The following is a 14,248-nucleotide window of genomic DNA, read 5'->3' as shown; positions in this document are numbered from 1 at the left end:
GTCCCTCCCACTATGGTTCAAACACTAACCTAAATGGCCCCAGCTGCTGCATTAATTTAGACAGTTTGATGGTATACCTGCATGCTAAGCAAACTCTGACCCTGAGTAAGGCCCAGATGAACAAATTTTGTGCAGGGGACATGCATGGGGCTGGTGGGGACAGAATCCTCCCTTCTAAATCAGCAGCAAGATACTCAGTATGAGCTCAGCTACTCCATGACTGCTGTTACTGCCAGCTGTCTGTAGCAGTGCATGTACCCCTGCACATGGGCTTTGCCTAGTTGTGAACATGGGGGTCATGACCCTGGCAGTTTCCTCCCTCCCACAAACTTTCCACATTCACAGCCCCAGTGTGCTGCTCCATAGGGCAGGGTTGTAGAGTACCCTTACATGGCTCTGCAGCACATCCCTTTCTGAGCCACAGATCCATAGCTGCTTCTCTACTTTTTAGTCCTTGCACATCTGGGAAGGAGAGGAGATGATCTGTCCTATCACACATACACACTCTCCCTTCTGTGCGCGCTGCAGGACTCGCAGCAGCACAACAGACTTACATCATTTTCTAAAAAGTTGAACATGCTTCTTTCTGCCAGCTCCTTTGACTCTTCAAATTTTTCTACTGCTTGTTTAACTTCTTCATCTGGGATCTTCCCTAAACGCTTCTTTTTATAATCATAATCCAAACGACGGCCTTCTAGCTTCTTCAGATGATGCTAAATTAGAGAAAATGTTTCCCATTAGATCAAATGGAGACAAACCCAAACAAGCATGTTGAGATTGTAAGTAGGTTTTCATTATGGATACAATTATTCATATATGAAATTTAAAATTGTACAGACATCAAGAAGCACCATCTAGGAACATTTTGAGAATTGGCTACCTAAATTTGCTATACAAGACATCCACCTCATGAACTTTGCTAAACATGCAAAAGCTGCAGATTGTCTAAATTAGAAGCAGGATCCAGACGAAATGTGCTTTTCCTTTACAGTCTGGCGGTAATTCAGTTCTAGCGGTTGTATTATTTGTAGCGTGACAGCTAAAATTTAAAGGGCTATTTTCTGCTCCCATTACAGGAGCAGAACTCCAACTAACCCCTTCGTTCCTGAATTCTTTGTCAGGTATTAATCTGACATTCCTAGATGAGCAAATTGCACAAAGCTTTCCTGCCCCCAAAAATCCTGCACTTGACAAACTCTCAAAATGGAGTGAAAGCAACTGCACACGGTGCTTATTAAAACATGTTACATGGTTTTTTCTCTTTTCATCAATTCAGAACCTCAATAACTGAGAATAGAGTCATCCAGCACATGAGAAATCTGCAGCCATTGAGAGATTACTGTCTCTCTGCTCTTTATTTTGGGCACAGGTTTCTAAATCCATTTTTTGTATAAGTAAATATAACTTCAATTTCTGTGTTTCATCAGGATTTTAACTTTCTTATTACCCAAGTCTATAGGAATCTAGAGGCCCAGCTTTAAACTGTGCCTGGCTTTCTGGACAATTGTTCTATCATAAGCAAATGCAATGAAAAACTTTCTTCTGCAGGCTAAAAATTAATTCCCCAGCTTCCTATTTTTTGCCACAATGGTTCATGTTATTTGTCGTGCTGCTCTTTGGTCTCATATGTGTCTCACTGTTGTTGCCCTAAACAGCCTATATTAGTAATTTTATTTGACTCCTTTTTAGAGCTAACTCCAGCATGGGAGAGCCAGAGGCAGGCAACTCAATAATAGAATAAACCAGGCAACTCAAAATCAACCAGAACTAAACTGAAATAATTGGCACCCAACATGCTAACAACAATTAATGAAATGTTATATTAAAATAAGCAACAGAAAATATTAATATTCATTTTCTTTACTGTCTGTAAGCGTGCAGACTCACCCCTGCGGTGCCTCCTGCTGGTCTCTCAGGGAATTAGCTCGATTTCCAGCTCGGAGCACCCTCTGCATGCCAGTGATCCGCCACAGCTTGGCCCCCGTGTCCCTCCCAGACTCCAGTGCCCATTTTCTCTGGGGTGCTGCCCCCTGGCAATACCCCAACAATCTCTGTGGGTTTCCCTTCCCCAGGGAGCCCCCACCCACTACCCCCACCTCACCTCAGTCTGGGCTACTGCCAGTGCTTAGCTAGCCCCCGCCCACTGGGGCTGACTGCAGTATAAAAACCACTCATCACAAGCAAGGGGCTTTGGCCTGCTGCCTTCTTCTATCACCCAGTACCTCTATGGGCCTGGAACCAGGCCCTGCAGCCTGGGGAGTCACCAGACTGGAACTCCCCGGCTCCTCCCCAGCCCTGCTTCACTCCCAGGTACCTTCTTACTCCCCTGCAGCCAGGCCAGTCTCCCTCCAACACTAGAGGAGAGACTCTGCTCAGCTTCTGGCTGCGCTGATTGGGGCATGGCCCAGGTGTAGCTCCTTCCCCAATCAGCTTGGGCTTTTTCTCCTAGCCTCTCACCCTCTCCCAGGGCTGGCTTCTCCCCTGTCAGGGCTGGAGTGGATAACCACCCTGCTACACTGTCCTTTACTGTATTCAACTTTATTATATTGTAAATAGAGTAAAATAGGTGTGCCCATGAGCTATATATCCTGACACTAGCTTTTAAGTAGATTTCATCACTGATTTCACAGGAAGTTCTGCTTAAAATTTGATGGCGGAATATACTGCATAAAAAGTTCCTGTGGATTAGGTTTCTAATGACTTTGTTTATTCATATATTTTCAATGTCATAGGGCTAATTTTTAACCTCAAAAAACTCACCCCAATCTCTTTTAAGTCTTTGTCCTGTAATAACTGTAGAGGGTCAATGAAGTTTTGCTTGACGTTAATATCGAGAGAGTCCTTCACCTCTGCCATCTGCTTCATGCTTTCACCAACATCCAGCAGTGCATTGCCTAGAGGGAAGAACATAATATTTATACACAGTAGATAGCACTTTATGTAAAAACAGGAGACATTTTTTATGAGGTAACTCTTAAAAATGTTGACTGCGGGCCCTTTAAGATGTAGAATGCAGAATATAAGGCTTGGTCTACACTACCCCCCTAATTCGAACTAAGGTACGCAACTTCAGCTACGTGAATAACGTAGCTGAAGTTCGAAGTACCTTAGTTCGAATTAGTTCGAACTTACCTTGGTCCACACTCGGCAGGCAGGCTCCCCCGTCGACTCCGCGGTACTCCTCTCGGCGAGCTGGAGTACCGCAGTCGACGGCGAGCACTTCCGGGTTCAACTTATCACGTCCAGACTAGACGCGATAAGTCGAACCCAGAAGTTCGATTTCCAGCCGTCGAACTAGCGGGTAAGTGTAGCCAAGGCCTAAGACTACACTCTTGCCCTCTTCTCCTAGAGTTTCCAGAACTAGAGAGAATTTTGTCCTAATGTTTTCCATCCTTATCCACTACCCCTCCAAGAAAACTATTGTTGGCTTGCATTATTGTCTCCATTCTTGGATTATTCAAAATGGGATACACAGTTTCTTCTGTAGCTGCTTCTCTAGGTGGTAGGGCCCCAGAAATATCACAAGGCCAAAAGATACCATATGGCACTTTAACATGACTAGTGTCACAGTTTTAGGGCAACTGCACTTGGTATTCTCCCTCGAGGGTCCCACTTAGGGTTTCAAGTTCCCACTTATCACCTGTCTTGGGTGGAGACCCGCTTCCCTCTCCCTCCTCTCGGGGGGATTGGAGGCTGCACAGCTCCCTGCTGTACACTCTGATACCCCAGCAAGCCAATCTGCCTAAAGGCCAGTGCCTGCACCTTGCTTTCTCTCGGAGCGCTATGAAAAGCGTATTGCTAGGTGGTACAAGTTACCACACAGTTCTTTCTAAGCAAGCATATTTATTCTTAAGGTAAAAACATTACAGAGAAAACATTGAAAACAAGAAAAGTTCCTTTAACACATGCTAAAAACTTACCAGAGGTCACCAATCAATCAGTCTTATGGAGCCCTAGTAGGCCAAAGTCTTTCCAACCCTCCCACAAGGGTTGGAGCCTCCCTGGACAGAGAAGGTGCTGTCCATTTGTTGGATCAGAAAGAAGATCCCGAGTCAGTTTAAATGCAGCCTTTTTATGCCAAAAGCCTTTTCTTTGTTTGTTGGTCTCTGGAAAACCCAGTATATGCAAGCATCCCCAGCAGGTGGTGCTTCTCTGGACATGTTTACAACTAAGGAGAGTCACTCAAATCACCCCCCACTGTTTTCAGTTCCTGGAGAAGCTAAGTGCCACTCTCCCCCCAGAATCGCATAGAATCCTTGGCCCACAGGGATACATAAACCATTCATAACCTTAATACAATATGTTCCCCCAAAGATTGTGTGTGGTTGCAATAAGTGTCACAATTAGTACCTGCAAGTCTGAGAACTCTTGTTTTCAGGGCAAGAGATGTGCAGACAGAACAACATGAAGACAGTAAGTGATCTTTTACATTTTACAAACTGGAAACCAAAATGGCTAATTTGGGTTCAAAATGTCCCAAAATATGAATATCTTTTAGCTCAAAAATGTAATTTCACAGTATCTCAGATTCATCACAATTACTTTTCATTTGTCCCAGGTTTTGGCCAAAGCTGATATTGTTAAAAAAATGTTTTAATATGGATTAAAAAAAACGAAGCATGTTAGTAGTGTAACTGATTATTTGTTAAGCACGCAGAACATACTCAAGTGTGCCCATGCAAAACATTTTGTTTGACATTTCTTTTCCCCTGGCCTTGGTTCCAATTTGTATCCCCATGGCACCTGCAAATGCACAAATATACACAGCTCGTGACTGGCATTGCACCACTCACTCATTCCTGAGAGAATAAACAAACTCCAAGAGAATAACGGTGTCCTCCACAACATGTCTCACAGCCTGGAAAGCTAAGCCTTATCTTGAGTCCTAGGTCTCCAGTGCCTATCTTGCTGTTGCTCTTTCAGCAAGACCTTCTTATGCGGCACTACAGATACAAACGTACATAATGTAATACCAGCTTCCCCCTTCACACTGCGTGGGCACCAGCAGGGAAGTGGTCACAGACCACAGCAGAGACTTGCTATCTGCTCTCAGTTCCAATGCCCAGCCCCACCCCAGCCTGGAGCAGCCATTACAAGGAAACTCCTTCTAAGCCCCCGTAGCCCTGGGTTGGAATATGCTCAGACACTCTGTACTGCATGTGCAGTCTGTTCACATGTAGAAGCTGTGAGGGGATGGAGCATGCTCAGTTGCTCTGTGGGGATGGTACATGTGCAGACTGGTCAGCCCTAGGTGCTGCCAGAGGCTTGAGCACGCTCAGCAGTTCTCTACTGAGCATGTGCAAACTGCAATTTTTCAAAGCCTGATAACTTGGCCAAACGTAGGTTGGATTTTCCTGGGGATGGCGAGAGTCACAACCCTGAAACAAAGGCTACCACCCTGCCAAATTCCAGGTCCCTGCTCCAAAGCACGAGAGCCCTACAGCATTTCGTGGAAAAGGTTACTATGATTTTTTAACATGGGCAGAACATATTTCCACCCAGCTTCGTTCTCAGAAATGACTGAACTGTTTTGTCTGAAATTTACCAAAATCAGCCGGAAGCAGACAGTCTGAAAAATTTCAGCCCAAATGGTTGAACTTTGGAAAAGTTACAAGCAACTGAACACAAAGTCTTATAACGGGAATTATCAGGCAATAGGTCATACTGCCAGCACCACTTATAATATGATGGAACAAAAAATGCTTAAAGGCGTCATATATTGTATCTATCAATATCTAATCACTATACGTTAGGCATGTAGGCTTCCATCTTGTAAGCAATAATCACATATACATAAGTAGTGTTACTCCACATACAACATATGCTGAGACATGCAGAGGGGAGCTATACAAACTCACCAAATGTAGAATCCTCCCCAAGTTCTCTGCCATACCGTAGCATACAATCCCCTAATAGCCCTTCTGTCTGGGAATATCCTGTGGTTTTAACTTGTCCCCTGATCTTCGACATAGTGTTCAGCATTCCCAGCTTGGCTCTGTATGCTTAGAAGTATTACAAACCGTATGAAAAAAGCATCCATTTATACCAATTACAGAAAATCATGCTAAATTACTTTAAATTATTTGACAAATAATTTCAGTGGGTGACAGTTGGTCTGTAGATTATTGAATTCCCGCAACAAAATGCTCATTAATCAAAATGTGAGTGATGTTTTCATATGGGTCATATGATACTGTTCCGTTCCCTGATTGGATAAGCTTAGCTCTTATAGGTTTATGGTGTGACTACTTGCACTGAAGAGTTCCATAATCACCTTCAGTCGATATATACTACACTATTCCCAGGAAGATTCCGACTAGTAAACTCCTTTACTAGAATTTTTACAGAAAGCAAACACAAAAGGGATATGAATGCTGCCAAAGTCAACTTCATGGTCTTATTTCAGTTAACATTGAATCATAGAAGATCAGGGTTGGAAGGGACCTCAGGAGGTCATCTAGTCCAACCCCCTACTCAAAGGGGGACCAATCCCCAGACAGATTTTTGCCCCAGATCCCTAAATGGTCCCCTCAAGGATTGAACTCTCAACCCTGGGTTTAGCAGGCCAATGCTCAAACCCCTGAGCTATCCCTCCCCCACAATGTGCAGAACTACTTTCCCCTGGAGTATCTGCTCAGCTCCACTGGCCAAGACACCGTGAATTAATTTTTTAGAACGGCTCTAATGTTGAATAATGCTGATTTCGTCGATGTTCTGTGCATGCAGTGTCAAAAGCAGACAATTATTTTTAAAGATTTTTTCCCACTCCACTCCTAATTTTCGTCACACAATAGCCTCATAATACAAGAGTGGACTTGTGCTGGACATTCATCAGATTAACAGCCATGGTCTCTGGCTTCATCTGGAGCCTCCCAGACAATCATTAAGCTTTGATAAGGCCTTATCCTACACTCCTTACTCAGGTATCAGAGGGGTAGCCGTGTTAGTCTGAATCTGTAAAAAGCAACAGAGGGTAACATAAGCTTTTGTGGGTAAGAACCTCACTTGCATCTGAAGAAGTGAGGTTCTTACCCATGAAAGCTTATGCTCCCAATACTTCTGTTAGTCTTAAAGGTGCCACAGGACCCTCTGTTGCTCCTTACTCAGGGAAATCCATTGAAATCTCCCTCTGGCCATGAGTCTCATAATGCACCCATGCTGGGTAGAGATCTCACTGAAGTCATTGCATAAGGAATCCAGGATCAGCCTCTGTTCTAATGAGGACAATGGAGGTCTTTCCATTGAACTGAGTGGACAGTGGATCAGTCTCTTAATGCCCTGTGTCTTGATCACATTAAATCAAGCCAATGACCAGCATCAATGTCCCTCCTTTCTCTGTTCTCAAACTGAAATTTGAAAAATCCTGTAAATGAACTTCCCAATGTCTGTTATGGAGACCTAGGAGTCCTCAGAAAAGGAGATGAAGTCATTGAAAAAGGGAGAGAGAGAGAGAGAGAGAGACATCCTTATGTTTCACTGATATGTTTCATATTCCCTAAAAATATTAGCAACCCACAGGGGTTCAGTATATCCCCTTGTTCAAGTTCAACTCGTAGGCTAAGTATGACAGAGAAACTGTAGGAGTTCAATTTACCCGGATTTGGCTGAAGATACTCTGTGGATTTTGACAGAAGCTCTGCTACAGCTTTGCTGGTGACATCAATTTTCTGGAAGAGAAATGTAACAGGACATTAAATTCCACAATCCTTTATTGAGTCTTTATCCTCTGACTAGATACAATGTATTATTCTGGCAAACTAAGGAATGTTAATTAAAATCAGTACAAAACATGATCATTTTAATTTTTGTGGTGCCAAAGCTTTCATTATTGATGCTGAAAAGAAATGAAGTTGAGTGTAGCGTTGAGTAAGCCCAGTTGCCATCATCGAAGTGTAGATGTGTCAGGGCTTGGAGTTATTCTTCATGAATAACACTTCTACATTTTGGAATCACAATTTCCTCCCCAGCCCTCTTGTCACTACTATATCAACCATCTACCTGGGAAGCAGATTCAGGAATTCCTACCTCCCAGTCCTATGTTCTGTGTACTTCATTGCATGAGCCCATATTGCATCTCCAGTCAATAGTATCTCAAATACTGTATACTACTATCTCTTCTCTTTTCTATTCTATGACTCACAGTGTTTTCTTCTTGTAAAACAGATGATTATTTTGGAACCAAAGAAAATTGAAGCTTAAACATGTTTATAGATACAAAATAAGTGTGTTGAAAAAAAAACAAGTTATGCAAAACATTTTTCTTAATCCGCCAACAACAAAATCTCAGGAAGAGTTATGGGGGAGGAGGGGCAGAGGGCTGTTTGCCCCCCCCCCCCCCCAAAAATTCCAAGCTTCAGACAGGTGCAGAATTTGCCCCCCCCCCCCCCCCCCGTTGCCCCCCATGGCTCCATTGGCCTGACTGGAGCTGCTCCCCAAATATAGAAGTTAAACTATGCCCATGGAGAGGGGTCCGTAATATATGTAACAAATATATCTGACAAAGACCCAGAGTGAAGGACTGAGAACCAGAAAGCAGGAACAAAAAAAAGCTGAGAGTAACATTGTTCCAACTGCCATACTGCAGTGCTTACACAGTGGGCAATTCTTATCGTTTTTAAATTCTTGCACTTCTACCGAGATTATATCTGCCACACAAATACTTTACTGTTCATGCTAACAAATTAAGTTCTTAGAGCCCAATGTTGTTCCTGATAAAGTCATAGACAAAACTTTCAGGGTCAAATTCTTCTCTCAGTTACAAGAGTGTGATTTCATTGAGTTCAATATTCTTGTGTTACTGTAAGAAGAATTTGTCCCCTATGGACTTCAAGGAGGACAGGATTGGATCATATAATAGCTATGGATTTTTTTTACATACTTATTTTTTGGATTACATATTTTGTTTATGCTAAGGAATGAATGAAAAAAAATATTTCATCAGTGGTGTAACCTTGAAGAGCTTATGTTGACTTCCTTACCCTTTCCATCTCTTGAAATTCTTCATCTAGTTTTGTTCCTTCTGCTCCACTAATTTTTTCACTGAACAACTGCAAAACACAAAACGAAGTATTGTTACTTTACGAAAGAACACATACACCTGAGAGACAAAAGAAAATTATTAGAGATTGGAAAACGTTAGCCAGGCGTCTGTAGTAAGTACAGGAGGAAAGAAACATTCCTTTCTCTTCAAGGGAAATACCATCTGTAGGGAGGAGGAAATGCCCAACAGGGGTTTTTAGGAAATCACCAAAGTGATCTAGAAAAACAAGAAAGGATTTCTAATTCTTGAATCATTTGTACTCTCAGAAGCTACACTGTAGGTTTCAGTTATAGAAGTCTACTGGCCAGATCACATTTAAATTGGTGCAAATCCAGAGTAATTCTTTCAAGTCAATGGTGTTACTCCAGTTTAGAATGAGATTAGATTCTGGCAGGAGTGGCGCCAGGGTTTTTGCTGCCCTAGGCGGCAGCGCTCCTCCTCTGAGCATTCGGCGGCGGGTCCCGGAGTGAGTGAAGGACCTGCTACCGAATTTCCGCCGAAGACCCAGAGCGGAAGGATCCCACCCCTCCTGCCGCAGAATTTCCGCCAGGGCGGCAAAATGCCGCCCCCCAAATTCTGCCACCCTAGGCGACTGCCTAGGGTCGCCTAATGGAAGCGCCGGCCCTGGATTCCTGTAAGTGCATTCATAAAACTCCCTTTAACACTAATGGGAGCTATCCATGCACACTCCAATCAGATGGACTTAACAACAATCCACTACCTTTTATGCTATTTAAGGGGGTGGGAGGGTGGAAAGCATGCTGCCTTCAAAACTATGCTTCTCATAGAAGCAACTTTAATTGCAGGATTCCAGCCAGCAACTTGAACCATTCTAAGATACCGGAAATGTCACCTCATCTTTTGTATGCAGGATACATCAGCCCATTAGTGTTATTTTTGGTCTTCACAAAAAAAAATATCGTCAAGAGACTTGTGCTCCTAATTCACTTAGGTGCTTAAAAAAAATCCCGTCTGACATCATATGCAAGTCATTGCTTCTTGTAATTTAAGATCTCAGCACTATGTTACTAATAGGATGGAAAATTACAAAGGGCAAGATCCTTTGCTGGTGTAAACTGGCATAGCTGAGTGTCACTGTACTTTGGACAGTGTTTTAATACATCTTCCAAAAAAAAACAGGAAGTTTTTTCACATGAAATTTGCTCAAAGGTTTTTACCAGTTTAAAGTGAGCTCTTTGCTATCATTTGAAAACAGCAACAATAAAATGTTAAAAACAGAGCACAATAAGAAGTCTATAAAATCAGGACTGGTGTGGAGAAAGTAAATAAGGAAGTGTTATTTATTGCTTCTCATAACACAAGAACTAGGGGTCATCAAATGAAATTAATAGACAGCAGGTTTAAAACGAACAAAGGGAAGTATTTCTTCACACAATGCACAGTCAATCAGTGGAACTCTTTGCCAGAGGATGTTGTGAAGGCCAAACTATAACAGGGTTCAAAAAAGAACTAGATAAATTCATGGAGGATAGGTCCATCAATGGCTATTTGCCAGGATGGGCAGGGATGGTAGCCCTAGCCTCTGTTTGCCAGAAGCTGGGAATAGGGCATGGATCACTTGATGATTACCTCCTTCTGTTCATTCCCGCTGGGGTACATGCCATTGGCCACTGTTGGAAGACAGGATACTGGGCTAGATGGACCTTTGGTCTGTCCCAGTGTAGCCGTTCTTATGTGTTATATCTTCAGCGACATCAGATATACGCAGTGTAGTAACTCAGATTATCTTATGCATGTGTAAGATGCATCACTCGATTTACATATTACCTTTTCAGATTCAATTTTGCTTTCATTTCTGAAGCACAGCAAAACACTTTTCAGTGTTCTTTTGTACTGTTGCAGTTTGATCCCACTGATACAAGAATGGAACATTTACAGTGACAATGAGTCACTGAATATGAGGGAATCAATAGGCCTGCTGGACTGCCAGAGAGTAAAGAGAGCGATTAAGGAAGACCAAGATGCTGCAAAAGAGTTACGTGATTTCTTTGCATCAATCTTCATCCAAGAGGGCATTGGAAAGAGGTATTTATCCATCATCTACTATTTGCAGATAATAAAGGAGCAATTTTGCATTCAAAATTAGTTGTCTAAATTATAGAAATTGAATCCACATAAATACTAGATTTGCAGGCACAGGCACATACTTAAAACATCTAAATGACCTACATACATCATGCTCTCGACTGATTCCAGGCGCAAAAGAATTGTCCAGATTGAAAAAAAACAATCCAGCTGTACAGCTTCAAAGTGCTGTACAAACATCAACCAGTCAGGCAATTCCTGGCTCTGTGGCATACTTCCTGTGTAACCTTAGAGAAGTTGTACAGCTGCTCTGAGCCTTAGTTTCCTTAGCTGTAAAATGGGGTTAAACGCTTCATTACCTCACAGAGATGCTGCCTGGCTTATTCCTTTAATGCCTGTGAATTCCTTCAAGCCCCTCAGCTATAGATGTGTTGTTATTATTATTAAATTTTACAATTACCATTAATTTCACATTGGCTCAGGATCAGTTTTACTCCTCTCACATTAAGAAACGTAAATTCTTCTGCGGCTTCTGCTCTGATCATACGGACGTTAACAGTTGTGAGAGCAGCACTGCTAGTCTGACAATGAAAAGTCACAGGATACCCAATGAATTATTGAGAATGGCTGCACCGTGGAAATGACTGCGGAGTGTTTGTTATATGACTATCTTACAAGCATCATTTACGTGTATGCAACATACTGGTTTGGAATTAAACAGGAACATGGTTGACTGTGGACCTGGGTAATTATAAGGCTACATATATCGGTTTTGATGAGTCGGCCAGTCAAGTGCAAAACCCACTACTACAATTTATATGGGCCTGTGCACTGCAACCATTTAGAATTATTTGTATGAGGCAAATCCTGACCCCTCCCTCAGATGCAGTGGAATCAGTGCAATTCCACTGCACAGTGCAGGGGCCAGCATTTGGGAGTCTAACTGTATGAGACCATTGCAGGGCCTCCCTGCACATCCATCCTCAGTGGCTGGAGCTATGGATTCACTGGCCATTCTGCTGGTGGAGCTAATGCAGTTTCAGACCTAAATAGGGCTGTAATCTACTACACTGATAACTAGAGAGGAGCTCCACAGTGTGGGAATGGGGGAAGATTCCTTCCTCTTAAACCTCTGTGGAACCCCCATGCACCAAATCTAGCTACTCATTTGGTCAGGGAGCAAAGTGAATAGAGCCTTTATTTACTTCCCACAATAATTCTCCTGTACTAGATGAGGGCAGCAGAGAAGGGTTCACTGCTTAGAACTTTTTTTTATTTTCTCTTATACAGTAGGCTGAAAATAATAGTGAAAAACTGTAGTATTATAGTATACAAATTCCACAAGCTAGCAAGAGCCCACATGGATAATACACCGTATATGCTTGTACACTAGGGCCTGACTGAAATCAGTGGCTGCATTAGAGCATGAGCCCAATTACACTACTGCAATAAATGCAAGAAAATGAGCCCAATTACACTACTGCAATAAAACTCTTTTTACCATCTCTGTTACTGTTCTGTTTAGTTCTTATTCATAATTACATACTACTGCAAGCTACCAAGTCACAGTTTATTAATAGAGCCAGTATTCTGTCTAGCATACAAGGGTATAGTTTCTGCATGAAGAAATACTGTACTTCCATATGCATAAACACGTCTTGGCTCCAATCACTTCCCAGACCATGCTGTTCTTTTTCATATTGAAACATTAAATACAATGTAGCAGCACACAAGCTAAATGCCTTTCTCTGGAATGTGCCTGACTGACAGATGTGGAGAAAATATTCAACTGGGATTTGAAAAGAAACAAAACATTGTCATGCTTTAGCTAACTCCATATGCGCAATTAATGTTGAAAATATAAAAGACATTTCTGTAGTACAGCTTCATGCAGCACTGTAAACATCGATCCTCTAAAGAATTTACACCTCCAACATCCTCTGGCTTTTGCTGTGTGGAAAAATACTCTTCCATAAACTCAAAGATACACAGGGCTCAATTCTGATCTCGTACCAGTTTTTCATAAGTGTAATTTTACCAATTTCATTAGAATTCTGATATACATGTTCTAAACAAAATCAGAATCAGGCCCAGATTATAATGATCACTGATAGCTGTAGATCTTATTTCAAACTAACTAGCTATTTGCAGTCAACAGGACTTATCTTCCATCTAGCTTTTTAAATAGATTAGTTTCCTTTCAACATTTAACCAGAGCTATCTAAGGAATTATAATCTATGTTGCACAAGCAGGTGCAGTTACTTTTCCACCATCATATATATTGTAATATAAATGTTAGAAAATCTTGTCTTGCAAAAATTATTTATAATATCAGATATACCAAGTAATCACAATTTCAAAGCATGCTCCTTCTTCAAACTCTGCTAATGGAAGTTACGGAGCATTAGAAATTTCCAAAACAAAAAATTCTTATCTACATCTTCCAGTAATGCTGCTTCGTCCCTTCAGTGCTAACTACTGTGTTATGATGTACCACTGTTTGCTCTTCTTTCTTCCTAGCTCTTGTATTGCACATAGGTTAGTTGATATACTGGAAAAATAGGGTAATTGTTACTGGAGACACTCTAGATTTATAATGGTGTAACTGAGCAGACTATCCCCTAGCAACCAATTCAATCTTCAATACAATTTGCCTTAAAAAGGTGTAACTTAGAATGTACTTAGGAGACAAAGAGGCAGATCCTCAATGGAGCTGAGACAATTTACACCAGTTAAGGGTCTGCCTGCCCAAGAATATCTAGTGTGGTGGAAAGTCGGTCCATTCATTATTGAGATCATTGTCAGAAGCATCCACTAATTTTGGGTGCTCAACTTAAGACAACTAACGCCTGATTTCCAGCGCTCCATGGAATTTCTGAGTGCTCAGCACCTCTACAAAAATCAGGCTGTAGGGGTCTCAAACTGAGTGTCCAGAATTAATACACCTGAAAATATGAACCTAAATAAAAGGCTCCTATTTATGTAAGCCACTTGCATGGTACTTTGCAGCAGAAGTTCCAGCAGAGGGCGTGGAAACAAACAAACAAAGCCAAACTTCAGAGCTCCACTAACTAGGGCTAAAAAGCAACAGAGGGTCCTGTGGCACCTTTAAGACTAACAGAAGTATTGGGAGCATACGCTTTCGTGGGTAAGAACCTCAC

General features: G+C 42.0%; 1 protein-coding gene across 1 annotated transcript in view; it reads right to left on the bottom strand.

Moving 5' to 3' along the window:
- SH3GL3 (SH3 domain containing GRB2 like 3, endophilin A3) overlaps nt 1-14,248 on the bottom strand; it is a 79,299-nt gene that overhangs the window by 12,375 nt on the left and 52,676 nt on the right. The window contains exons 2-6 of the mRNA XM_034784690.1: nt 8,979-9,047; nt 7,595-7,667; nt 5,859-6,002; nt 2,761-2,894; nt 555-713 (exon numbers count right to left, since the gene is read on the bottom strand). Coding sequence (XP_034640581.1) covers nt 555-713; nt 2,761-2,894; nt 5,859-6,002; nt 7,595-7,667; nt 8,979-9,047 — 579 coding nt within the window. The remainder of the gene's footprint in view (nt 1-554; nt 714-2,760; nt 2,895-5,858; nt 6,003-7,594; nt 7,668-8,978; nt 9,048-14,248) is intronic.

This window comes from Trachemys scripta, chromosome 10, assembly GCF_013100865.1.
Source record: "Trachemys scripta elegans isolate TJP31775 chromosome 10, CAS_Tse_1.0, whole genome shotgun sequence".
Lineage (NCBI taxonomy): Eukaryota > Metazoa > Chordata > Testudines > Emydidae > Trachemys > Trachemys scripta.
Note: the sequence above shows the minus strand (reverse complement) of the source record. Positions and strands in the feature narration are given on the sequence as shown.